A 19,339-nucleotide genomic window follows, 5' to 3' on the forward strand; every position below is an offset into this window, starting at 1 on the left:
GATCGAGTTTGCCCTTGCCTTTACCTGCACCATGTAGCACCTGAGAGCCAGGGCCTAGTAAGAAAACATAATATGCATCACAAACAACAATAACAGATGAGTAATCCTTTAAACATGATCAAACACTCAATAATCTTATTAATCACCTAGCACGTATTCAGAATCAAAGATGTAACCAAGCATTAATAACAATTAAGTTACATAATAATCAGGGCCGAAAACTTAGGCTGCACTCTCTGTTTACCCCATTGAATCCAGCCCGCTTAAACCGAGCTCAGTGCATAATAAACTGTCCTCGGCTACCAGTGGCCAAGCCGCGCCTTGTGCGCTAGTGTAACCCTTGGCACTCTTAGGCCGTTAGTTTACTGTTTACATGGCATAATACCATCCTTTCAAGCATACATATTTGGGAGACCTTAGTCCCATTACAAATACACAACCGGGTGCAATTTTCTTATCTTTAATTTCTACGTTCACTAATTATGAGCGACGTCCCTCGAGCACGATCTGTTTCCTGAGCCCTTGCTTTAACACCTAGTCACAACCAAGGTAATGGATTCCATTAATATTCAACTAAAGGTTTCCAGGTACAATACTAGCTTCTGGGACATCAAATTCCACCAAGCACGGTGGTGAAATCGATCCCGAACACCCTAGGTTAAGTTCCGGCGCTTAAAATCCCCAAAAGATCAGAAATGCACCTAAGGGCTGCGGCCCTTGAAACCTAGCCACGACCCGCCCCTAAAACAGAGCCCAATCCCCCCAGTAAGCAGACATGCACTGCGGCCCTGCCCTATGGCGCCGCAACGCTCTCCTTTGGCCGAGCCTCCCTGGCTCTCTTGCTTCGTAGGGCCGCAACGCTCTAGAACAGAGCTGCAGCCCTACCCTTCATGCCCAGAAAATCCACCATTTCTAGCGTCCTAACATCATTCAAAACCATCCCAAAGCACCCCTAATTCAAAACCCATTAATCACAAAACTTTTAACATGATTCTAATAGCGTAATCCAACAGAAATCCAACTTAAAAACCTACTAAAATTCCATTTGGATTTCTGAAACCCAGCAACTCAAAACACCAAAACCAGTCATGCAAAACTCAAATTTTAACCTCTAAATTACGATTTGAAGCTTACCTCCTTTCCTTGACAACCTCTCAGCTAAAACCCAAGCACTCAGCTTCAATTCAGTGAATAACACATAGCAAAGCAACACCCAATACCCCTGCAACTCCCATCATATGAAATGGGTTCAATGTCCAATTATGAAACCCTTGGAAAAAGAGGATGAATCGAAATATAGCTGCTACACCAAAACTTGGCGCAAAGAACCAACCAGACTGACCTAGCGGATAAATCAGGAATACAGAAACAAAAACAGCAATTGGATCATAAACACCTTAATATTCAGCCAAAAACTCAGAGTTCTAACACCCAAAAACACAACTCAACTCTTACCTTCATGAATTCAGCTCAAACACAGAATTTTCCTGCTGATTTCCCTTGAATTCCAGTGGTTTCTTGAAAGAGAAAAGAGAAGGAGGAGAAGGAAGAGAAGAGATGAGAAGGTCGGTTTGTGTTTTATTCTTCTGCTTTCCATTAACTTAGTCTAATCTTAGCCAGTTAAGTCAATCCCGAGGCTCGGGGTACCGGGAACGTCCCCGAGGGCAAAACGGTAAATTTCCCCAATATTCCCGCCTAAGCTTCCTTTCATCAAATATATCTCCATATATTTATTTCCATAACCCAATAGTCTAAATAACTACTCGATACCTAGAATACCCCTGACTTATCCAAAGTCAAATATTAAGCCCCGTTGTGACTTTTCCCCCTATCTAGCTCCCTAGGATCGCCTCAAGTCACACACTGCAAATCTACCCACATAATAATGTAGTTCTCACAGATATAACATTTAGCCACATTTACATTCATATAATCAGACAAGCATGCTTATCATATAATCATGCATTAATTCAATAAATTCACACCTAAGCCAATAATGTCTTCCCAGCGCACTAATCAAGGCCCTTAAGCCATATTAGTGATTTTGGGTCATTACAGATTTGGTCTCTGATGCCGCCATGATTTTCATTCGCCATCCCTCATCTTTGAACGTCTTATCGTGAGCGGCATCCTCTTGGAACCTCATGATGTAGTCTTTCAAAGTCTCCTTCTAGCCTTGATTCAGATTGGTGAGGTGGTTAGCCTCATGAGGGTGGACACATGCGACACATAATTGCAGGTAAAAATCTTGTGTGAGTTGCTCCCAAGAGACAATGGACTTGGAATGAGGCTTCCAAAACCCTTGCTTCGCGACTCTGACTAATGTGGTTAGGAAAACTTTGCATCGTGCATTGTCCGACACCTTCTGAATTTCCATCTAAATCTTGAACTTGTTGATGTACTCTGAGGGATCCCCTTTATCATCATAGGTTGCCGTCAGTGGCAGGCTGTTGCGCATTGCATGTTGGCAGGATAGAAGGGACTTCCTTTACATGGGTTCAAAGCGGGCTCGCCATTTTGGTCTCACCCATTTCCGTGATCACCTTCCTTAGCTCCTCGACCTGGGCAAGAACTAGGTTATTAGCAACCATGGCTTCCTGATCATGGAGACTGGGGGTTGCCTATGATGGTCTCCTTGTTCTTCCCTTCGAGCATTCACATGGCCACCCTTGTCACCTTGACTCTCCATGTTACATTCTTGGGCATCACCTTGTCGTTTATTTAAGTGTTTGCGTAGGTCAAGACTGCTCCTGTGTCTTACTCTTTCTCCAAGACGCGTGAAAACACTATCAATATGGGCAATTTTGCTGCCTCTTCTAGGCCAGATACAAAGTGAGGGGATAACTGAACCTCCAACACATGCCCGAGCCTGGGACAGTCGCTGAACTCCCTGTTTCGGAGGATGAGGGATCGTTCTGCCTGGGATCAAGATCAATTGGTTTTTTTTGATCCCTTAGAGTGACGCACGATTGATTGTTCCACCCCTTCTCTGTTCATGTAATGAGGTCGCCCTAAAGAATCTTGGAGACCTCTCACTGCCATGTGTGCTGTCATTTCGTAGGCAAGGGTCACCTTTCTCGGGCGTAGCTCCATGTCCCGTCGCTGGGCAGCCATCTCGGCTACCGTAGTGGCATTCATGGCGCGCAATCATGCCATCTCTTATCTGAGGGTGACAACATCCTCCCAAGTAGCATTGGGTTGTTGGGGGATGCGGTTTCCATTTACCTCCTCTAGGTTCTCGTGAGGGTTTCATCAACGTTCATCGGTGGAGGAGGGTTTGGTGGGGCCACAGGGCCATTTTCTTTTGCTGGACCACACCTAGGAGTCATTAACAGCATGGGGGTAGTCCACATTGGGTTGTAGGTGAGGAGATCACACTCCCAGACTCACACTCTCAATGAAGGCACCAAAATGTTGACTCGTTTTTTTGTCAACTTGCATAGAGAATTAGATGAAGAGTTGTTTTTTATGTAAAATCCCAAAGTGAAATCTCTGCCATGAACTGTAAGCCGAAGAAAAGAAAAATAAATCCATTAGTAAATGAAAAAAGATAAAGATTTATAGTGGTTGAGCCAACAAAAATATGTCCTACATCCACTTTACTCAATATTATTTTGGATGAACTTTGAACTCTCAAGATCAAGTACACCAAGTTAGATATTGTTCTTGGGGCAGTTACAGTAATGGCTAGCAGGAGCTCTCTCTGAATATGAATAGTTATCAACATCTGTGGTGTGCACTTGATTGGCTAGCACAACTAGCTAGGTAGATTGGGTAGGGTCTTTTTCTTCTTACGATTGGCAACAACATACTCATCCATGGATCATTTTGCTTCACGCAATGGGAGAAGTATACCAGAGCTCGCGAGGTCTGCCTCTGCCTATGTGTTGGGAGATTAGTGAGGGCCACTCTTCTTGGTGAACAGTGGTGACTGTTTTGTTTTACCACTTTGTCTTGACACATCATTTCTTTGCGGGCCACCACGTGTTAATGTCGAATTTTGAGTATAACACCTAGTTCAATCTAAGTGCGTAACTAAGACACCCTAAAATTATGGACAAGTCGCAAACCTAGTTTGAGGCATGTATGCATATGGGGATGTACAAAACTTGTGTTGAAACCTAGGACCGGGAAGTTGGAACCCATATCTAAAGTATGTTTGTTTGCAGGGTACCCTATAGGCACTAAAGGATGTTATTTCTATAGTTTAACAGAAAATATGATATTTGTATCGACAAGTGCTACCTTTCTGGAAAAGGATTATATCAGGGACTTCAAATGTCAAAGGAAGATTGTACTCAAGGAGTTACTTGGCGATAAGAATACACCACATGACATAAAACTTATTGTGTGCAAATGGATATACAAGAGAAGGAGAAGAGTTGATGGGAAAGTAGAGACTTTCAAAACAAGGCTACTCACAAAAAGAAGGTGTGGATTTGACGAAACATTTTCTCATGTGACCATGTTAAAATCCATCTGAATCCTCTTATCCATTGCCAATAATTTTGACTATGAGATTTAGCAAATGGACATCAAAAAGGCTTTCTTGAATGGTCATCTTAATTAAAGTATCTTTATGGTACAATGAGAAGGTTTCATAGAACTAGATAAATAGGAAAAGGTTCGCAAACTGCAAAAGTCCATTTATGGAATTAAGCATGCGTCCATATCATGGAACATAATATTTGACCAGGTTGTTATATCTTATGGTTTTGATCAAAATGTCGATGAACATGTTTATACAAGAAAATCAACAAGGACAAAGTGGTCTTTCTTGTATCATACGTAGATGATTTATTACTCATTGGGAATAATGTAAATAAATAATATGACTTAAAAGTCTGATAAGCCACCCAATTCCAAATGAAAGAATTGGGAGAGACAAGCTATGTTCTTTGGAAATGATTAATTTGTGACCGCAAGAAGAAGCTGTTGGCACTATCTCAAACATCTTATATAGAGAAAATACTTGAGAAGTATGCGATGTACAACTCTAAGAATGGAAACCTCCCATCATGTCATCGTGTTCACCTCTCAAGTAACCAATGTCCTAAGATACCCAAGAGGAAGAGGAAATGAGACAGATACCCTATGCCTCCATAGTAGGAGGATTAATGTATGCAATGTTATGTACCATACTTGACATTTGTTACACATTGGGTAAAGTTAGTAGACACCAGTGAAATCTAGGATTCGATTATTGGACAAAAGGCAAGCACATTCTCAAGTATCTTAGGAGAACGAGGGACTCTATGCTAGTATATTCTGGAGAGAATTTGATTCCAATCGGATATACATATTCTGACTTCCAATCTGACAAAGATTCTCTAAAATCTACGTCTAGATCTGTTTTCATACTTGGGGTGGAGCAATTATATGGAGGAGTATTAAGCAAGCTTGCATTGCTTACTCCACCATCGAAGCATAATACATAGCTTCAAGCGAAGCAGCTACGGAGGTTGTATGACTTAGGATAAACCAATCGTACTCTACAATGACAAAAGCGAAGTGGTTGCCAACTCAAGAGAATAAAGAAACCATAAGAGAGCTAAGTATATAAAGTGTAAGTACCACCTCATATGAGAAATAGTACACAGAGGGGATGTAATCATTCAGAGTATTGAATCAGAAAAAAACCATGCTGATACCTTTACGAAGACATTGCCTCCTACAAGTTTCGATAGTCATTTTCGTATATTTAGGCTTACACGATGTGTCTCATCTTGTTTAGGGCAAGTGGAAGATATTGCATATTTTACTCTTAAAGTGTATTTATGAATGAATGATTACTGTTAATCGAAGAAAGTTAATATTTTGCACATATGTTTGTATTTAATTATACACACCATTTATCATGAAGATCCAATATAATCCTTGTCGTCTTGAATTAAGTATATGTATATTGATATATATATATAAGATAATTTAATTCAAGATAATAATATTAAATTGTCCACAATCGCTAAATAAAGGGGGAGCTTTTTTAATAAAGATTATGGGTGTGGTCTATCTTCTTTTTAAGAGCAGCACAATATATTGGGGATGTAACGTGTAGTAACACAAATATATAGAGGTGTTGTATACAATACAGATTGTAAAGGATTGGGACACGATGAAAGAAAGACCTTCTAATAATCTCTGTTAGAATTCTTCGGTAAGACTTATCGGGTAAAGCTCAATATTCCTACGATCACATTCTTAATATCTTGGAGTCATAAAACTGCAAGTGGCTATGAAAATACTTCGATGGAAGCAGAATAGTTGTTCCTTTTACTGTTGATTTGGTGCTTTAACATGGATTGCCCATTTTCTATTAGGGAACAAACATTTCATTCTATAATTATATTTATAGAGCAATGTTCATTAGAGGATCAACGAAACTAATTGACAAAGATATAATTAGAGAGTTTAACAGACACTAAGACCTAGATCTATTTATGAACAACTAGCGGAGGGTCTTAACTAGTGTAATGAATAAATTAATGTACGACTTTATCATTATAACTTCTAATAATATAAGACTGTAGTTTGAGAGTTCTGCTATGAATTTCTAGTAGCATAATTCATTACTAATAAATTAATGAATGGAACTAAGAGTTAGTGAAATTAATTAAATTATTGGAGCATCAAACTATGGGTCCATACTCTCCCAATACTAGCTCGATAACACAGAGGTAGGATTTTGGTATTAAAATGAAATAATTTAAAATAATTAAATATTATTTTTTTATCTCACATAATAACATTATTTATGTAATACTCTTTAATGGAAAATAAAATTATATTTACAATTTTGTGAAAATAATTTTTATTGAAAATTAATTTGATCATATTTAATTTTGTAGTATAATTATATACAACATAAAATATTATGATTGGAAAATGAGTTGGATACCTTGCACTATAAAGAGGAGAAGTATCGGGCATCCCAGTCCAAAACTAACTGGCTCTAATTTGGTTATCACAACTCGGCCGATTTTCATAAATGCGCCTCACCTCGGAAAAATAAGAATACAATTTATGCTTTGATGAATAATGTGGGCGAACGGGTTGAGAATGTTGATGATATAGTGGACATATTCCTTGATTACTTTGGAAAGTTTTTCACTTCAGAGTGTTGGTAGTGGTTTCTAATAGATTGAGTCTGGCTATCAACTTAAGACTTTCATGTCCATTCGAAGACGATGAGATAAAAAAAGTTGTGTTTCAAATGCCCCAATAAGAGCCTAGGGAGCGATGGTATGACAGCCAGTTTCTATAAAAATATTGTGACACAGTTTGGAGGGTGTGACTAGGCTTGCTTGGAGTTCTTGAATGGAGATTTCCCTTTGGACCAAATCAAAGAAACTATAATTGATTTGATTCCAAAGATAGATTGTCCTTCACAACCCACAAAATTTCATCCTATTAGCCTATATAATGTTGTTTATAAAATCATTACGAAGGCCATGAGAAATATAATGAAGGATATGTTGGGGGATATCATTACTGAGGACCAGAATGCATTTCTTTCTGGTTGCATGATCACAAACAATGCGCTAATTGGGTTTGAGTGCATCAACTCTCTAAAAAGATGACCATGACATTCCTTTGGACACATTGCTATCAAACTGTGATGTATGATATTGAAATTAGGCTTCCATGATGATTGGGTTCGTGAGGTTTATCAATGCATCTCCTCAACCAGATATTCCATACTCATTAATGGTGAGGTTCGTGGCTCTATCATTCCATCTCGTGGCCTCGACAAGGTGATCTCATGTCCCCATTTTTATTCCTAATATGTGCTGAAGGCCTATCCTCTCCCATTTGGATAGATAGCTCTGCTGGACCTTCAAAAGAATTTCCATGTGGGCGTTCCAGACATGTTACATCCCACCTATTTTTTTGATGATGATAGTTTGTCCTTTTTTGAAGCTAGCCAGGTTGTTGTCACTTGCTTTATTGAAGTTTTAAAATGGTATGAAAAGGCTTCGGGACAGAAGGTCAACTTAACCAAATCTGCGGTCTGCTTCAGTGCTAACATCTAAAGGAAGCCTGGCCACTTCATTGGGGTTACCTTGTTTTACCGGAAGTGGTCATAAAAGTTTATTTAAAGGAATCTAGGAATGAATTTGGGAAAAGCGCTTCATCTGGAAGACTAAGATTTTCCCTATGGGAGGAAGGGAGGTGTTGCTTAAGAGTGTCATCCAAGTAATACCCACCTACTCTATGACACTACAAGAAAAAATGCTTTTAATAACACCGAAAATGTGTTATCAAAACATTCGATAATACTTTCCGATGTGTTAAGACCGACTATGTTATCGTAGGTCAGGGTACTTTACATAATACTTTATCAGTGTTATACATATGTGTTATTGTACTGTCAACGATAACACAATTTCTGTGTTATTTTAATATATAGATAAGTGTTTAATTATGTTATTTATAGTCGATTATATAACACTTTTTTTGTGTTATTCTACACTTTAGTATAACACATGTGTTATATTAGCTTAGAGAAACATAATCTTTTTTTACTTACATAAAACTAGGAAAACAAATATGAAAGTTGAAGCCAAATAAGGTAACATAAATAGATTTTTATTAATTACTCAAATGTAATTACAATATTTAGTCTACTAGTCTAGGCTTAAGAAAACATATTACAACATAATTTATGCCCAATTCAGATTCCTTTATCACTAAATACAAAACAAGAAATGTATACAAAAATTAGTGAAATACATTCTTCCATTCTAAAGGCCTCAACTACAAATGTTGTCAAGAATTACTCCAAAGAAATCATCTCAATATACTTGCACATTGTGAAAAAAAAAGTCCTTTTATTATTAAGAACATAAGACTTAAGCTAGTTTCCACCTGTAAGCATATAAAGTTTAAATTAAATTTTTAATAACTCCAAAACTTGACGAAACAGCAGGGTATAGCAAGATGTACTACCATGAAAAACAACGACTGAAGCAACAAAACATGCAACTTAAAACAAGGCTTGTGAAATGTATCAAGATAACAAATATATCATTCTCAATGATAAAAAAGTATGTGAGGAAGAATTGATTCCAGAACTCTAAATTCTGTCAATATATCCCCAAAAAAATTAAAGAATAAAAACAGAATCACACTTTGACTTCTTATACAACAAAATCATAAAGAAAAACAATAAAATAAAAAATTAAACATGACAAGAATCGATGTTTTGAGGAGACGGTTTCTGGTATGCCTTAAATTTCTGTTTCCTGTTTGTGTTCTAAACTCTTGGCTATAGTGTCAAGTTTATGATTATTGAAGAAAAGGTCTGTATATGATATAAAAGAACTCAATCATACTTTATGCTTAATCATTCAACTTTAGTTGCAAGCTAGAAGCAAAAGAAAATCTATTTCATTTTCTGCCATCTGTTTCTTGTATGCATAACGTTATGTGCTATACTAATTTAGGCATATAAGGTCTAGTACTAAGCTATAAAAACAGAGGAAACCAAAACACATGCATATCTAGAATTATCAAAGGAAGTACAACATCTGAAGAAAACCTAAATGTACCATCAGAAGCAAGAGAAATGGTAGACATAACAACATCAATAAAACTAGAAGCAGAACAGAACAAGTCTGGCTTTCCTTTTCTAGCTAATTACTGCAACAAGCTATGAATTCAATTGTTCACATGCTTAATAGCCACTCTATCAGTAGTCTTGCAGTACCCTCAAAACCAAAGTGTAGGAAGTCATATGACTAATAACAACCTGTTGGGTTCTTTGATCTCACTCCAACCCCCATGACAAAAATATGCTCCACATTTTTCTTCAAATGTGGATTTCTCATAAGGAAAATGGCTAAGTTTGTAAATACTCCTATAACCATAAAAGTTATAGGACCTGCAGATATTTTCTCATACATTACCTGCTGAGTAGTTGGTTGTTTAATAGGTCTATATCTCCTGCTTCCCTAAGTCATAACAAAATATTTGAGATTCATTTATGTTAGTAAATAATTTTAACAATTCATTGAGATTCAAATTTACAATGCAAAAAGATTGATTCTCCACTTCTAATAACTAATAAACCACATTCTATTCTCCCTGGAAGATAGCCAATTACAAACTCAACTCAAGCAAACATCTCTTTTATCATACATAGAATAAGCATAACAGATCAGTGGACATAAAAGTTTATATATACCTGAGGAAGAAGAGCTTTTCTAATGCCAAAATTTGTATCAGCATCCAGACGACCTCCAATACCTACTGGGATAGCTTGTCTATATCTACATCCCCCAGTGGTTGTAACACCCAGACATACATAAACTAAACACAAATTAGAGTGGCTTTTAACTGAGAATGTCTGATAAACATGTTATGGCAATGTACTAAGTTTTTTTATGAGGAAAAACAAAAATCAAACATGTAGAAGGCAATCAATGAGCTCATGCTTGTTCTATTATGGGAAGATATCCACCAACATTAGGAAGAATGGTACCATCTTTTAGTATTCCACCTTCGCCGCCAACTCCAACAGCGATATCATCGCGCCCCATCATGTAAAGGATGTCATATATTTGATTCACAGAATGTCCAGCATCAGTCCAGGCATTTGTGTTGATAGTCACACCCTAATAAAAAAGAAAAAGAAAATTCTTATGTGTCACTATGTTGTAAGTTGGTTATGTACTATATATGGTTCGAAAATAAATTAGCTTTTGAGGAGAGAGATTTTTTAATGAGAATTAAGAGAGCTCAAAAAATTGGAGACTTTGGGAGCTAAAGTCAGAAAAAACAAAGCCAGAATCTTTTAAAAGTAAAAGATGTTATTATAGTAATTGGTAAAACACTAGGACCAAGTTAACTGCCAGCATTGAATTATTTGATCCGACATTATGGTCCTAAGGCCAAGAGTTCTTTTATCCTTTGACCATATATACATAAATATTAGTAGGACCAAATATTTGAGAGATTAAGGTCCAGAAAAAAAAAGCAGGGTTTTTTATTTTACTACTTATCATCATCAATACCAGAAGAAAAGAAAGAGAAAAAGAAAAAAAAAAGAAAAGAAAGAAAACTCAATGACTTATTATCAATGATTAAAATACGTAACTATCAATATGAAATAATCTACTCGTAATTTACTCATTGACTCAATATAGAAAGGGAAAAAAGATGTACTTTTTCATATTTGTGCTGCTGTCCAACCTTTAAGTGGCTAAAATTGAGTTGGATATACTATATTCAACTTTGTAATAGACAAATCGTGAACACTGAAAAGATTATTGTTACCAAAAGAAGACTTAAATTACCTCTAACTCAAACTCTGATCTGTTAAGCTTTAAGAGGTAGAGCAAAGCAAAGAAATCATCCGTATCAACATCTGTATCCAAGAGAATCCGGCGAGGCCTAGGCCGAGGAGCGCGTTTTGCAGTGTGCAAATTAGCTGCAAATCCTAAAAGGAGTAGAACAAAAATAACCCAGAAGTTTTTTTTCAACACTATTTTCATTGTGATCATTTACACCCCAGAAAAGTATGCAGTCCTCACCAAACTTGATGAAAGCTATCAAATTCTGCTGGAGAAAAGGTTTGTGTTTAAGCCATGGAACAAATAAACAAACAAAGTTTCAAACCAATAAACATTACAATACAATACTTTGAATCAGATTCAATACATATGAGAAGAAGAAGAAGAAGAAGAAGAAGAAGAAGAAGAAGAAGAAGAAGACTGAATAGTGATTACCTTCAGTTAAAGCGAGAAAGTAGCATCCCCAGTTTGAAAGAAAGTAGCACCACCACCAGGGAATCCCCCTGCTGCATCAGGGGGTGACACTTGTCCTTTGAGACCTTCTTCAGCATATTGATCGTATATGGCTCTCTTCTGAGGATCACTTAAAACCTACAACAAAAACCACAGAAAGAATCATATCAACAAAACCAAAAAACTCATAACAGAGCACAAGATACTGAGACAAACATATACCAAGTGTTAGCAACTGTTCTTGAACATAGCTTTTTAACATATGGATACTTATTCAAACCCTCATTTACTTCTGGCCTAATGATTGAGATCACATCTAAACAAAATAAAAAATACTAACTATATGCTCAAACCAAGAAACAAGTAAAATAGAAAATTATCCAACTGTTAATTCTTAATATTCAAACATCATATTCTAATTTCAAGAAGATTCATACTAACCAGGACGTATTGGAAGCGCTGCAATTGACATTCCAACAGATGCCAAGGCAATAGTCCATCCAGCCAGCCCTTCAAGACCATCTGTTAAATTAACTCTGTTTCCCATAGAAACAAGACAAAATGAGGTCAACCAGTAACCATTTTATTCAGGGAACAAAACAAGCTATCAAAGGAGACAGAGATGAAAATTGTGATACTTCTCCTACCATAATTCTTGGAGTGAAAATATGTTGAAACTTTCGGTTTTAGTATTTAAAACTAATAGCTGAAGTATTTTAGTATTTAACCAAGCTAGCTTTTATTAATTTCTAGTTCTAGCTATTAACCCAAAAGATTATATACACATATAAATATATGTAGAATATATTAAGCAAAAGTTGTAAATATGAGCAGAAAATAATTCTGAGACATATATGTCATTAGCAAGACAGAACATAGTGTTTCCTGAGTAGAATATGTGTGCATATGTGTGCAAATACACATATACAGACATATGTATTTTTATCTCCCTTTTCTTATTTAATTAAATAAAATCTGATTTAATGTCAACTATTGCTTATTTTTTTCAAATATTTTCAACATGAGTTTTTAAAAATAAAAATACCAATATTATTACAAGAATGTATAGAGAGGCTTTGGAAGGGTTTTCTCATTGTATACATGCCATCCCTTGTAAACCACTACCGGTGATGTAAATGATTTTTTTCAATAAGATACTAATAAGGATTTCACGTTGTACTAATACACCCCAGGATGATATATATAAGAGGGTAAGTAAGTATGTCAAGGCACTACAAGAATCCAGAGAAGAACGAACTTTAAATCACCAAAATGGAAAATTGTTACACATCACAAGCACATTCAACATGAAATATTTCCAATTGTAAAATGGGAAAAAAAAGTAGAGCAACTAAGGCAAGTTGAGTAGAAAGAAGGGAAAAAATACACACACACACAGAGTAAGGCAGAGATATTCTTACAATAGGATGTGCCAGCAGCTCGCCAAAGTTGTAGATATTATCCCCAAGCAGTGCTGAAAGTGATAAACCAAATGCCAAGTCCTAAAAAATTGTACAAAAAAATCATAATACTGAACCTAACAGTCAAAACAGCTGGAAAAGTTTAATGCATGCTGTTGGTCAAACAAAATTTCTCTAAAGAGGCTCCAATTTAGAGAATACATTTTAAAAAAATCTGAATTTATTCTTCTACCAGGTAACTTATTATTTCAGTTACTCTTTAGTAACTTATTGTATCCACTACTTTTCGAAACCAAATATGTAATAGATAAATATTAACTTATCCACCTGACTGGCTATGTAAGCAGAAAAGAAAAACAAACAAACAGAGTGATATGTCCAAAAGTAAAAAAATAAAAACACATTTTCATTACTTCAAAAGCGTTATTGTACAGTTTGGTAAAAGATATATACTGTAGAAAACATGAAGAAGAAGAAACTATATAGATCATCCTAGTTTCTACACAAAACAATAACATAAAGAAAGATTATAACATAAAAACACAGTGAACTCAACAAAGCCTTTAAAACTTCCTCATCTCATTTCAGAGGAATATGATTAATTCCTGAGACTATTGCAAAGCATTTGAAATAGAATAAATAAAGTCCAACAAGCCTGTTCCCTTAAGAATACCTTTACTAGTCAATAGCTCAAAATCCAACAACAGCAAGAACCCAATTACAGCTGCCTTCCCATTTATAATCTCATTCTTCCCTGTGAAACCAAATCCTCATCCTTACCTATCAAGCACACTAGAATTGATGATTGTAGGTTTATAGTAAGGTATATAAAAAAAATGGAAAAACAGAGTACAGTGTTAGCATTAAGACATTCAACAACAACATAAACCAAACTTACCTGCATGAGGGTGTTGAGAACATATTTACAAGATCTAGATGATGCTCCTGTCAAGCTGAAATCAAAGGTCTTGGCAACCTATTTTATGGGAAAAAGTTCATAATCAAAGCCTAAATAATGCCAAAAAAAAAAACAAAACCCAGAAACAAAAACTAAAGTACAGGGAAGGACAGAGTAAAGCGCTACCTTGTTTGCAAGGCATGAGACAAGTCTATCTGCATCTTTAATAAGTTCATCCATTGCACTGCCTTCTAGATCATTAGTGGCTTGTGTCAGCTCATGACACACGACTTTCATTCCTTCAACAGACTGGAAAAAGGCACACAAATATTAAAACTTTTTTAATTTTGGAAAAATAAAAATAACAAAGAAGAGAAAAAGAGAAAAAGGAACAATAAACAATAAACAAAGTTGCTCTACCCTACAAACACAAACGAAAGCTTTCATAACAAATAAAATGTATAGCAATGAGACCAGACATTTGAATTATTAAATCAGACCAAAATGTAAGAATTACTCTTTTTTAACCAGAATAATAGCTGCAAGGAGAATATAAGGGGAAGGGGAATAATAGCTGCAAGAATTACTCTTTTTTTAACAAGAATAATTTCTAATAGCCTTAGCAATTAGCCACAAGACCCGCTAACCATACTCTTTTTTTTATACATACATATTTTATATTTACTTATCACTTAGTTTTTCCACGTAATAACTGAAAATTATCCCATTGGCTTTATGATAAATCAAAAATAAAAACCTAAAGCTTACCCTTACAAAACACAAGGCTTATTAACTGTAAGAGACAAGCTAGAGTTTTCTCATAACTAATATTTCTTCTAATATAAAAGTACATATAAACCACAAGTACCTGCTCAGGAGAACCAGAAGAAATAATATCCAAAGCTTCATTCCAATCAGTGGGGCCATTGGTACCAGCAAGAACACGGGGTGTAAGTTGTCTCTCCACATGTATGTCAGCATTCCCATAGTTTTTCCTGATACCAACATCATAGAATAAAAGAAAATTAGCAATGAAGCCAACAGATGTGATGGAAATGTCCAAGTAAAATTTGTATCACTTGTTAAAAAATTAAAAACAAACAATTAAATGATCACTATGCGGAGCCTCTAATACCTTGGAAGTACTGGGCCAGAGACAGATCGTGTAACCTCTCCACTTTGCTCTGCTACATCCAATCTTTAATAAATCAAAACAAATAAAAGTTCAAAGTTAGTAGTCTAATAGGCTTGTATCAAAAGGACTCTCTAGTTCCTGGTGACGAATTTTTTTAGCTATAAAAATAAAGTAAATGTCCTCAAACAAGTTCAAAAATATTGGATGCAATGCAATGCAACAATTTGAAAACCAAATAAGTGTAGCCCAACAACAGGAATGAAGAAACACCAACGTGACCTCTGTTTATGTCACAGCTAACTATAAAGAGACCTTTTATACGCGTCAACAATCAGCATGTTTTTTTATTTGATATGCACGAGTACCAAAAGAAACAAGAAAGCTTTACAATGAGACAAACAATTCAAAGAAAAGACAGTTGAGAAAGAAACAGAAAACTACACAAAAAATTGACAGAAAATAAAATATTATACTTTATTAAAATGTTGATAATCATCATTATAAATAATAAAAGTAACAGAGACACTACTAAAGATAAAAAAGACAAGCTAATAAACATACCCAATTTCCCTCACAGAACGTCTCAAAGCAGCTCTGGCTTCGCTAGGCTTCCCTTCCTTCCATTTTTCCATCTCTCGAACCTAAAAGATGCAATATGATTAGAAGGATGGAATGGATAATAGAAACAAATCATTTAATCCCAAAACAAATTTAAAAGTTTACCTTACTTTAAATTCTAAGCTCAAATATATACTAACCTTCCATTTAAACCTATCATCCAGCATGCTTTTCTGAGCATCTGTTAGCTTCCCAACATACCTCCATATATCCTAACCTAATGGGGAAAAAAAGGTCATTAACAGTTAACAATAAAATATTAAAATTAAACAGATAAAATCTAATTGCATTCACTGTGAAGCTTGGGCTTGCTGCAAAGGAAAATAAAGAGAGTGTTGTTACTTCAGAACATGTGTTTGCAAACAAGGAAATTGAAGGTCCTCGCCAGCCCAAGGAAAACCTACAAAAGCAGTCTACTATGAAGTCTGAGGCTGCTGATGTCAATGATAACCTGTCAGCTCTAAGGACTACTAGAAAAGAAAAAGGGCTGGGAATTCTTCAAATAACAACAATAATGAAGAATCTGGATTTAAGGTACCACCATATTTCTTTTACCATATTACTAGTACAAATAAATTTTTAATTCGATGGTTTCTTTACCTTTTTCTTACTTGCTGATTCTACAAGTCCAGCAATCCAAAGGTAAGGACTATACAATTACAATTAAAAAGAAGAAACATATATCACTTTATAATTAAAATTGACAAATGTAAGGACCCAATGTTAACTCAGATTAAAAGGACATTAATATAAAAAAAAAAACAGAAAGAGCTCAGCCTCAAATACTTAACAATCTTACTAATACTAGTAAACATCTGCATTGTTAAGCTAATCTGATGCACATATCTCAAAACTCCAATCAATCATATCTTACTTCAAAGTAGTTATTTTTACAGCAATTTAACTAGGACCCTGTCTCCATTTTTTTTTTCAATAATGAAAAAAATCAATTAGTTTAGACCACTAGATCACTGAACTAGTTTACACCACAAGATTAATGCTTAGTTTTTCTATAAGGAAAGTATAAATTAGCTAATTTCAAATATATAAAAGATATATAGTCAATATCATTATTCTGTATTTTCCTAGTATTCCATGAATGAATAATTAATAAACTAGTGATAGATCATTAACAAATGATACCAAGCATACTTAATACAAAATTAAACATATAGAAAATATATAAATCAATATAAAACCTCTCCTCTACGGGCCTTAGAGTATGTAGAAGGTATTATTCATTAAACTATAAGGGTCTTGTAATGCCCCGGATTCCCTATTATGGTTAATGGCTGGATTAGTAGGCCGGGAGGGCCATAACTGCTTAATTATGCCATTTAAATGTGTTTATGCATGTTTATGAGAATTATATTATCATATGATGTTAAATGCATGCATGTGAGTTCACATTTGTTTACAGGGGTATTCTGGTAATTTGGCCCGTTGAGGGTATAATTGAATACTTGTTTTATGATAATGATATATTGTGTGACCACATTATAATGTGGATTGGTTCGAGTATTTCGACATGAGACGATCTTTGAACATGATTTATCGGTTTGGTCATAACAGGTTTGAGCTCGGGGCTCGGGGTGAGTCTCGAGGTGATATTAAAGGTTATAGCGTTACCGGGGATTTTAGGGTAACGCGTTATGAAATATTGGTGTTTGAGGATATTGAGATTAGCGGGAATTGGGAAGCGTTAGTTATGATTAACGGGTTAAGCTAGAAGTACCAATTTTGCCCTTGGGTTGGTTTAAGAGGCTTTGGATGGCATAAGGGAATTTTGGTCATTTTAGGGGTGGATATACTTGTTTTAAATGGCTGAAGGCTGTAGAATAAAACAGAACAAAACAGAGGCACTCTTATCTTCCTTTCCCGTACATCACCCTCTTCATTTCTCCTTTGAGGTTTTGAGCTTTAGGTGTGGATTCAAGCTAGGGAAAACTTCAAGGCTGAGTTGGTAGACTTGGTTTTGCTTGTAAGGGAGGTTCAAACAGGTTTTAAGGTAAGTTTTGATCATTGAACTTAAGCTATGCTCTGTTTTCGTTTCAACTTTTCAGTCATGGGTTTTGTTGTGGAAAGTGTGAATCCAAGGGGGTTTTGGTGTTAGTTTGATTGGGGTTTGGTGTGAGTGAGATAAGGATGTTGTTTGGGGGTTCAATTATATGTTTGGAAGAGGTTTAGAGAGGGTTTGAAGGTCTGGTTTGAGAGGGGAAACGCAGGGTTGAAAATCTGGTTCGTGCGTGAGGCTTAGGCTGAACTGGGCTGGGTGCCGCGGCACAGCTTTTACGTGCCGCGGCCCATGCGCGTCTGGCAGATGGGGGCCTCTTTGTTTGGGGGCGTGCCGCGGCACAGCTTTTGGGGGTCGTGGCCCTTGAGGCCAAATTTGCTAAAAAGTGGTTTTTAGCTTAGGGATTCAAACCATAGGCCTCGGGGTTGGACCTAGTACCCGATTGGGTAGTATTTGAGGTCTCGGGGGCTGGGATTTGGTTTGGGAACCCTCAGTTATCATTTTAATTAATGAATCCTATATTTTGGTTATGACCAGGTGACCTTCGAGGAATTTAAAGGTTGATCGTTCTCAGGGGTCGTTCATATAATTATTCTCACTCGAACCAGAGGTAAGAAAACGGTGTTTGAGTACAGTTGCACCCTGTATAGGTATATGACATGCGTGGTTTGATACTTGAGGCATGTTGGTTGATATATGTGGACATGGATTGCATATTAAATGCTGTTGAACGTTGTTTACCTGTTTGAGACACTGACTAGTCAGGGACCGACTCTAAAGTCGAGAATCATGCATTGAATGGCTCTATAGCATTAATGCCAAACCGACCCTAGGGTCGAGGAACTTATAAGCGCTTGCCTGGCTTACAACCAGATGAATATAGCCAAGGTATATGACCCCGGTGACTGTTTGTCACATGGCTAAGGGACGTTGTCCATAGTTTCGACTCCAGAGTCGTGAGGAAGGTTATGTTGGTGAATAATCACCATACACCTGTCCTAAACAACTTATGAAAGATTCATTTCTCAGTTAAGCCCTGGTGACCCTATCGTCACATGGCTAGAGGGAGCGATGCTCATTATTGTGACTTTTGCCTATTGTCACCTATTTGTTGGACTGATAGTCCTGAATGGTTATTATGATCGTTGTTGATATTATATCATGCTTTATTGTGTTTTCTTGCTGGGCCTTGGCTCATGGGTGCTATGTGGTGCAGGTAAAGGGAAGGAAAAGCTTGGCCAACCCTGAGTGGAGAGCTTGGGCGATGTGATGTACATACAGGGCCGCTTGACCGCCACGGTCAAGGAGTTCTCAGAGGGACTAGGGGTTTACCCTATTTTTTCCGCTTAGGCCGGCGGGGATTGTATATTTGGAACTGTAGCAACTCTTTTGTAACATGAACTACTTGTAAACATTTTAAAAAGGCTCATGAGCAGTTTATTTATTTAATGAAAAGTGCCCTTTCCTTTTTACTGGTTTTACACCTTAACTTGTTAATGACACTTA

At 36.3% G+C, this 19,339-nt stretch overlaps 2 protein-coding genes and 1 long non-coding RNA gene across 3 annotated transcripts; all 3 read right to left on the reverse strand.

Annotated features, from left to right (window-relative positions):
- Positions 1-1,184: 1,184 nt before the first annotated feature.
- Positions 1,185-11,663, reverse strand: LOC133806480 (nucleoside hydrolase 5-like). The gene is made up of 6 exons (XM_062244577.1): positions 11,298-11,663; positions 10,438-10,616; positions 10,187-10,298; positions 9,752-9,953; positions 9,552-9,635; positions 1,185-1,342 (listed from the first exon to the last, which is right to left on the reverse strand). Exons 1-6 carry the CDS (start codon positions 11,502-11,504, stop codon positions 1,185-1,187), a joined length of 942 nt encoding a protein of 313 aa, XP_062100561.1. The 5' UTR covers positions 11,505-11,663.
- A 583-nt stretch (positions 11,664-12,246) lies between these two features.
- LOC133804445 (uncharacterized) lies at positions 12,247-13,934 on the reverse strand. Its single transcript, XR_009878481.1, has 3 exons — positions 13,842-13,934; positions 13,169-13,249; positions 12,247-12,283 (listed from the first exon to the last, which is right to left on the reverse strand). It is a non-coding gene; the product is annotated as an uncharacterized LOC133804445 (long non-coding RNA).
- Positions 13,935-13,984: 50 nt separating this feature from the next.
- Positions 13,985-16,056, reverse strand: LOC133804506 (protein MOR1-like). Its single transcript, XM_062242660.1, has 5 exons — positions 15,960-16,056; positions 15,763-15,842; positions 15,202-15,264; positions 14,935-15,061; positions 13,985-14,375 (listed from the first exon to the last, which is right to left on the reverse strand). The coding sequence occupies exons 1-5, from the start codon at positions 15,984-15,986 to the stop codon at positions 14,145-14,147; spliced, it is 528 nt and encodes a 175-aa protein (XP_062098644.1). The 5' UTR covers positions 15,987-16,056; the 3' UTR covers positions 13,985-14,144.
- Positions 16,057-19,339: the final 3,283 nt, after the last annotated feature.

Source organism: Humulus lupulus, chromosome X, assembly GCF_963169125.1.
Source record: "Humulus lupulus chromosome X, drHumLupu1.1, whole genome shotgun sequence".
Lineage (NCBI taxonomy): Eukaryota > Viridiplantae > Streptophyta > Magnoliopsida > Rosales > Cannabaceae > Humulus > Humulus lupulus.

Excerpts from the sequence above, each read along its gene's own strand:
- LOC133806480 (XM_062244577.1), bottom strand. The coding sequence starts at position 11,504 with ATGATCACAATGAAAATAGTGTTGAAAAAAAACTTCTGGGTTATTTTT. Across the intron at positions 10,617-11,297 it reads GATCAGAGTTTGAGTTAGAG|GGTGTGACTATCAACACAAA; the intron begins GTAATTTAAGTC and ends CTTTTTTATTAG. Across the intron at positions 9,954-10,186 it reads GAAAAGCTCTTCTTCCTCAG|GGAAGCAGGAGATATAGACC; the intron begins GTATATATAAAC and ends GTTATGACTTAG.
- LOC133804506 (XM_062242660.1), bottom strand. The coding sequence starts at position 15,986 with ATGCTGGATGATAGGTTTAAATGGAAG. Across the intron at positions 15,843-15,959 it reads ATGATAGGTTTAAATGGAAG|GTTCGAGAGATGGAAAAATG; the intron begins GTTAGTATATAT and ends TGCATCTTTTAG. Across the intron at positions 15,265-15,762 it reads CGTTCTGTGAGGGAAATTGG|ATTGGATGTAGCAGAGCAAA; the intron begins GTATGTTTATTA and ends GATTTATTAAAG.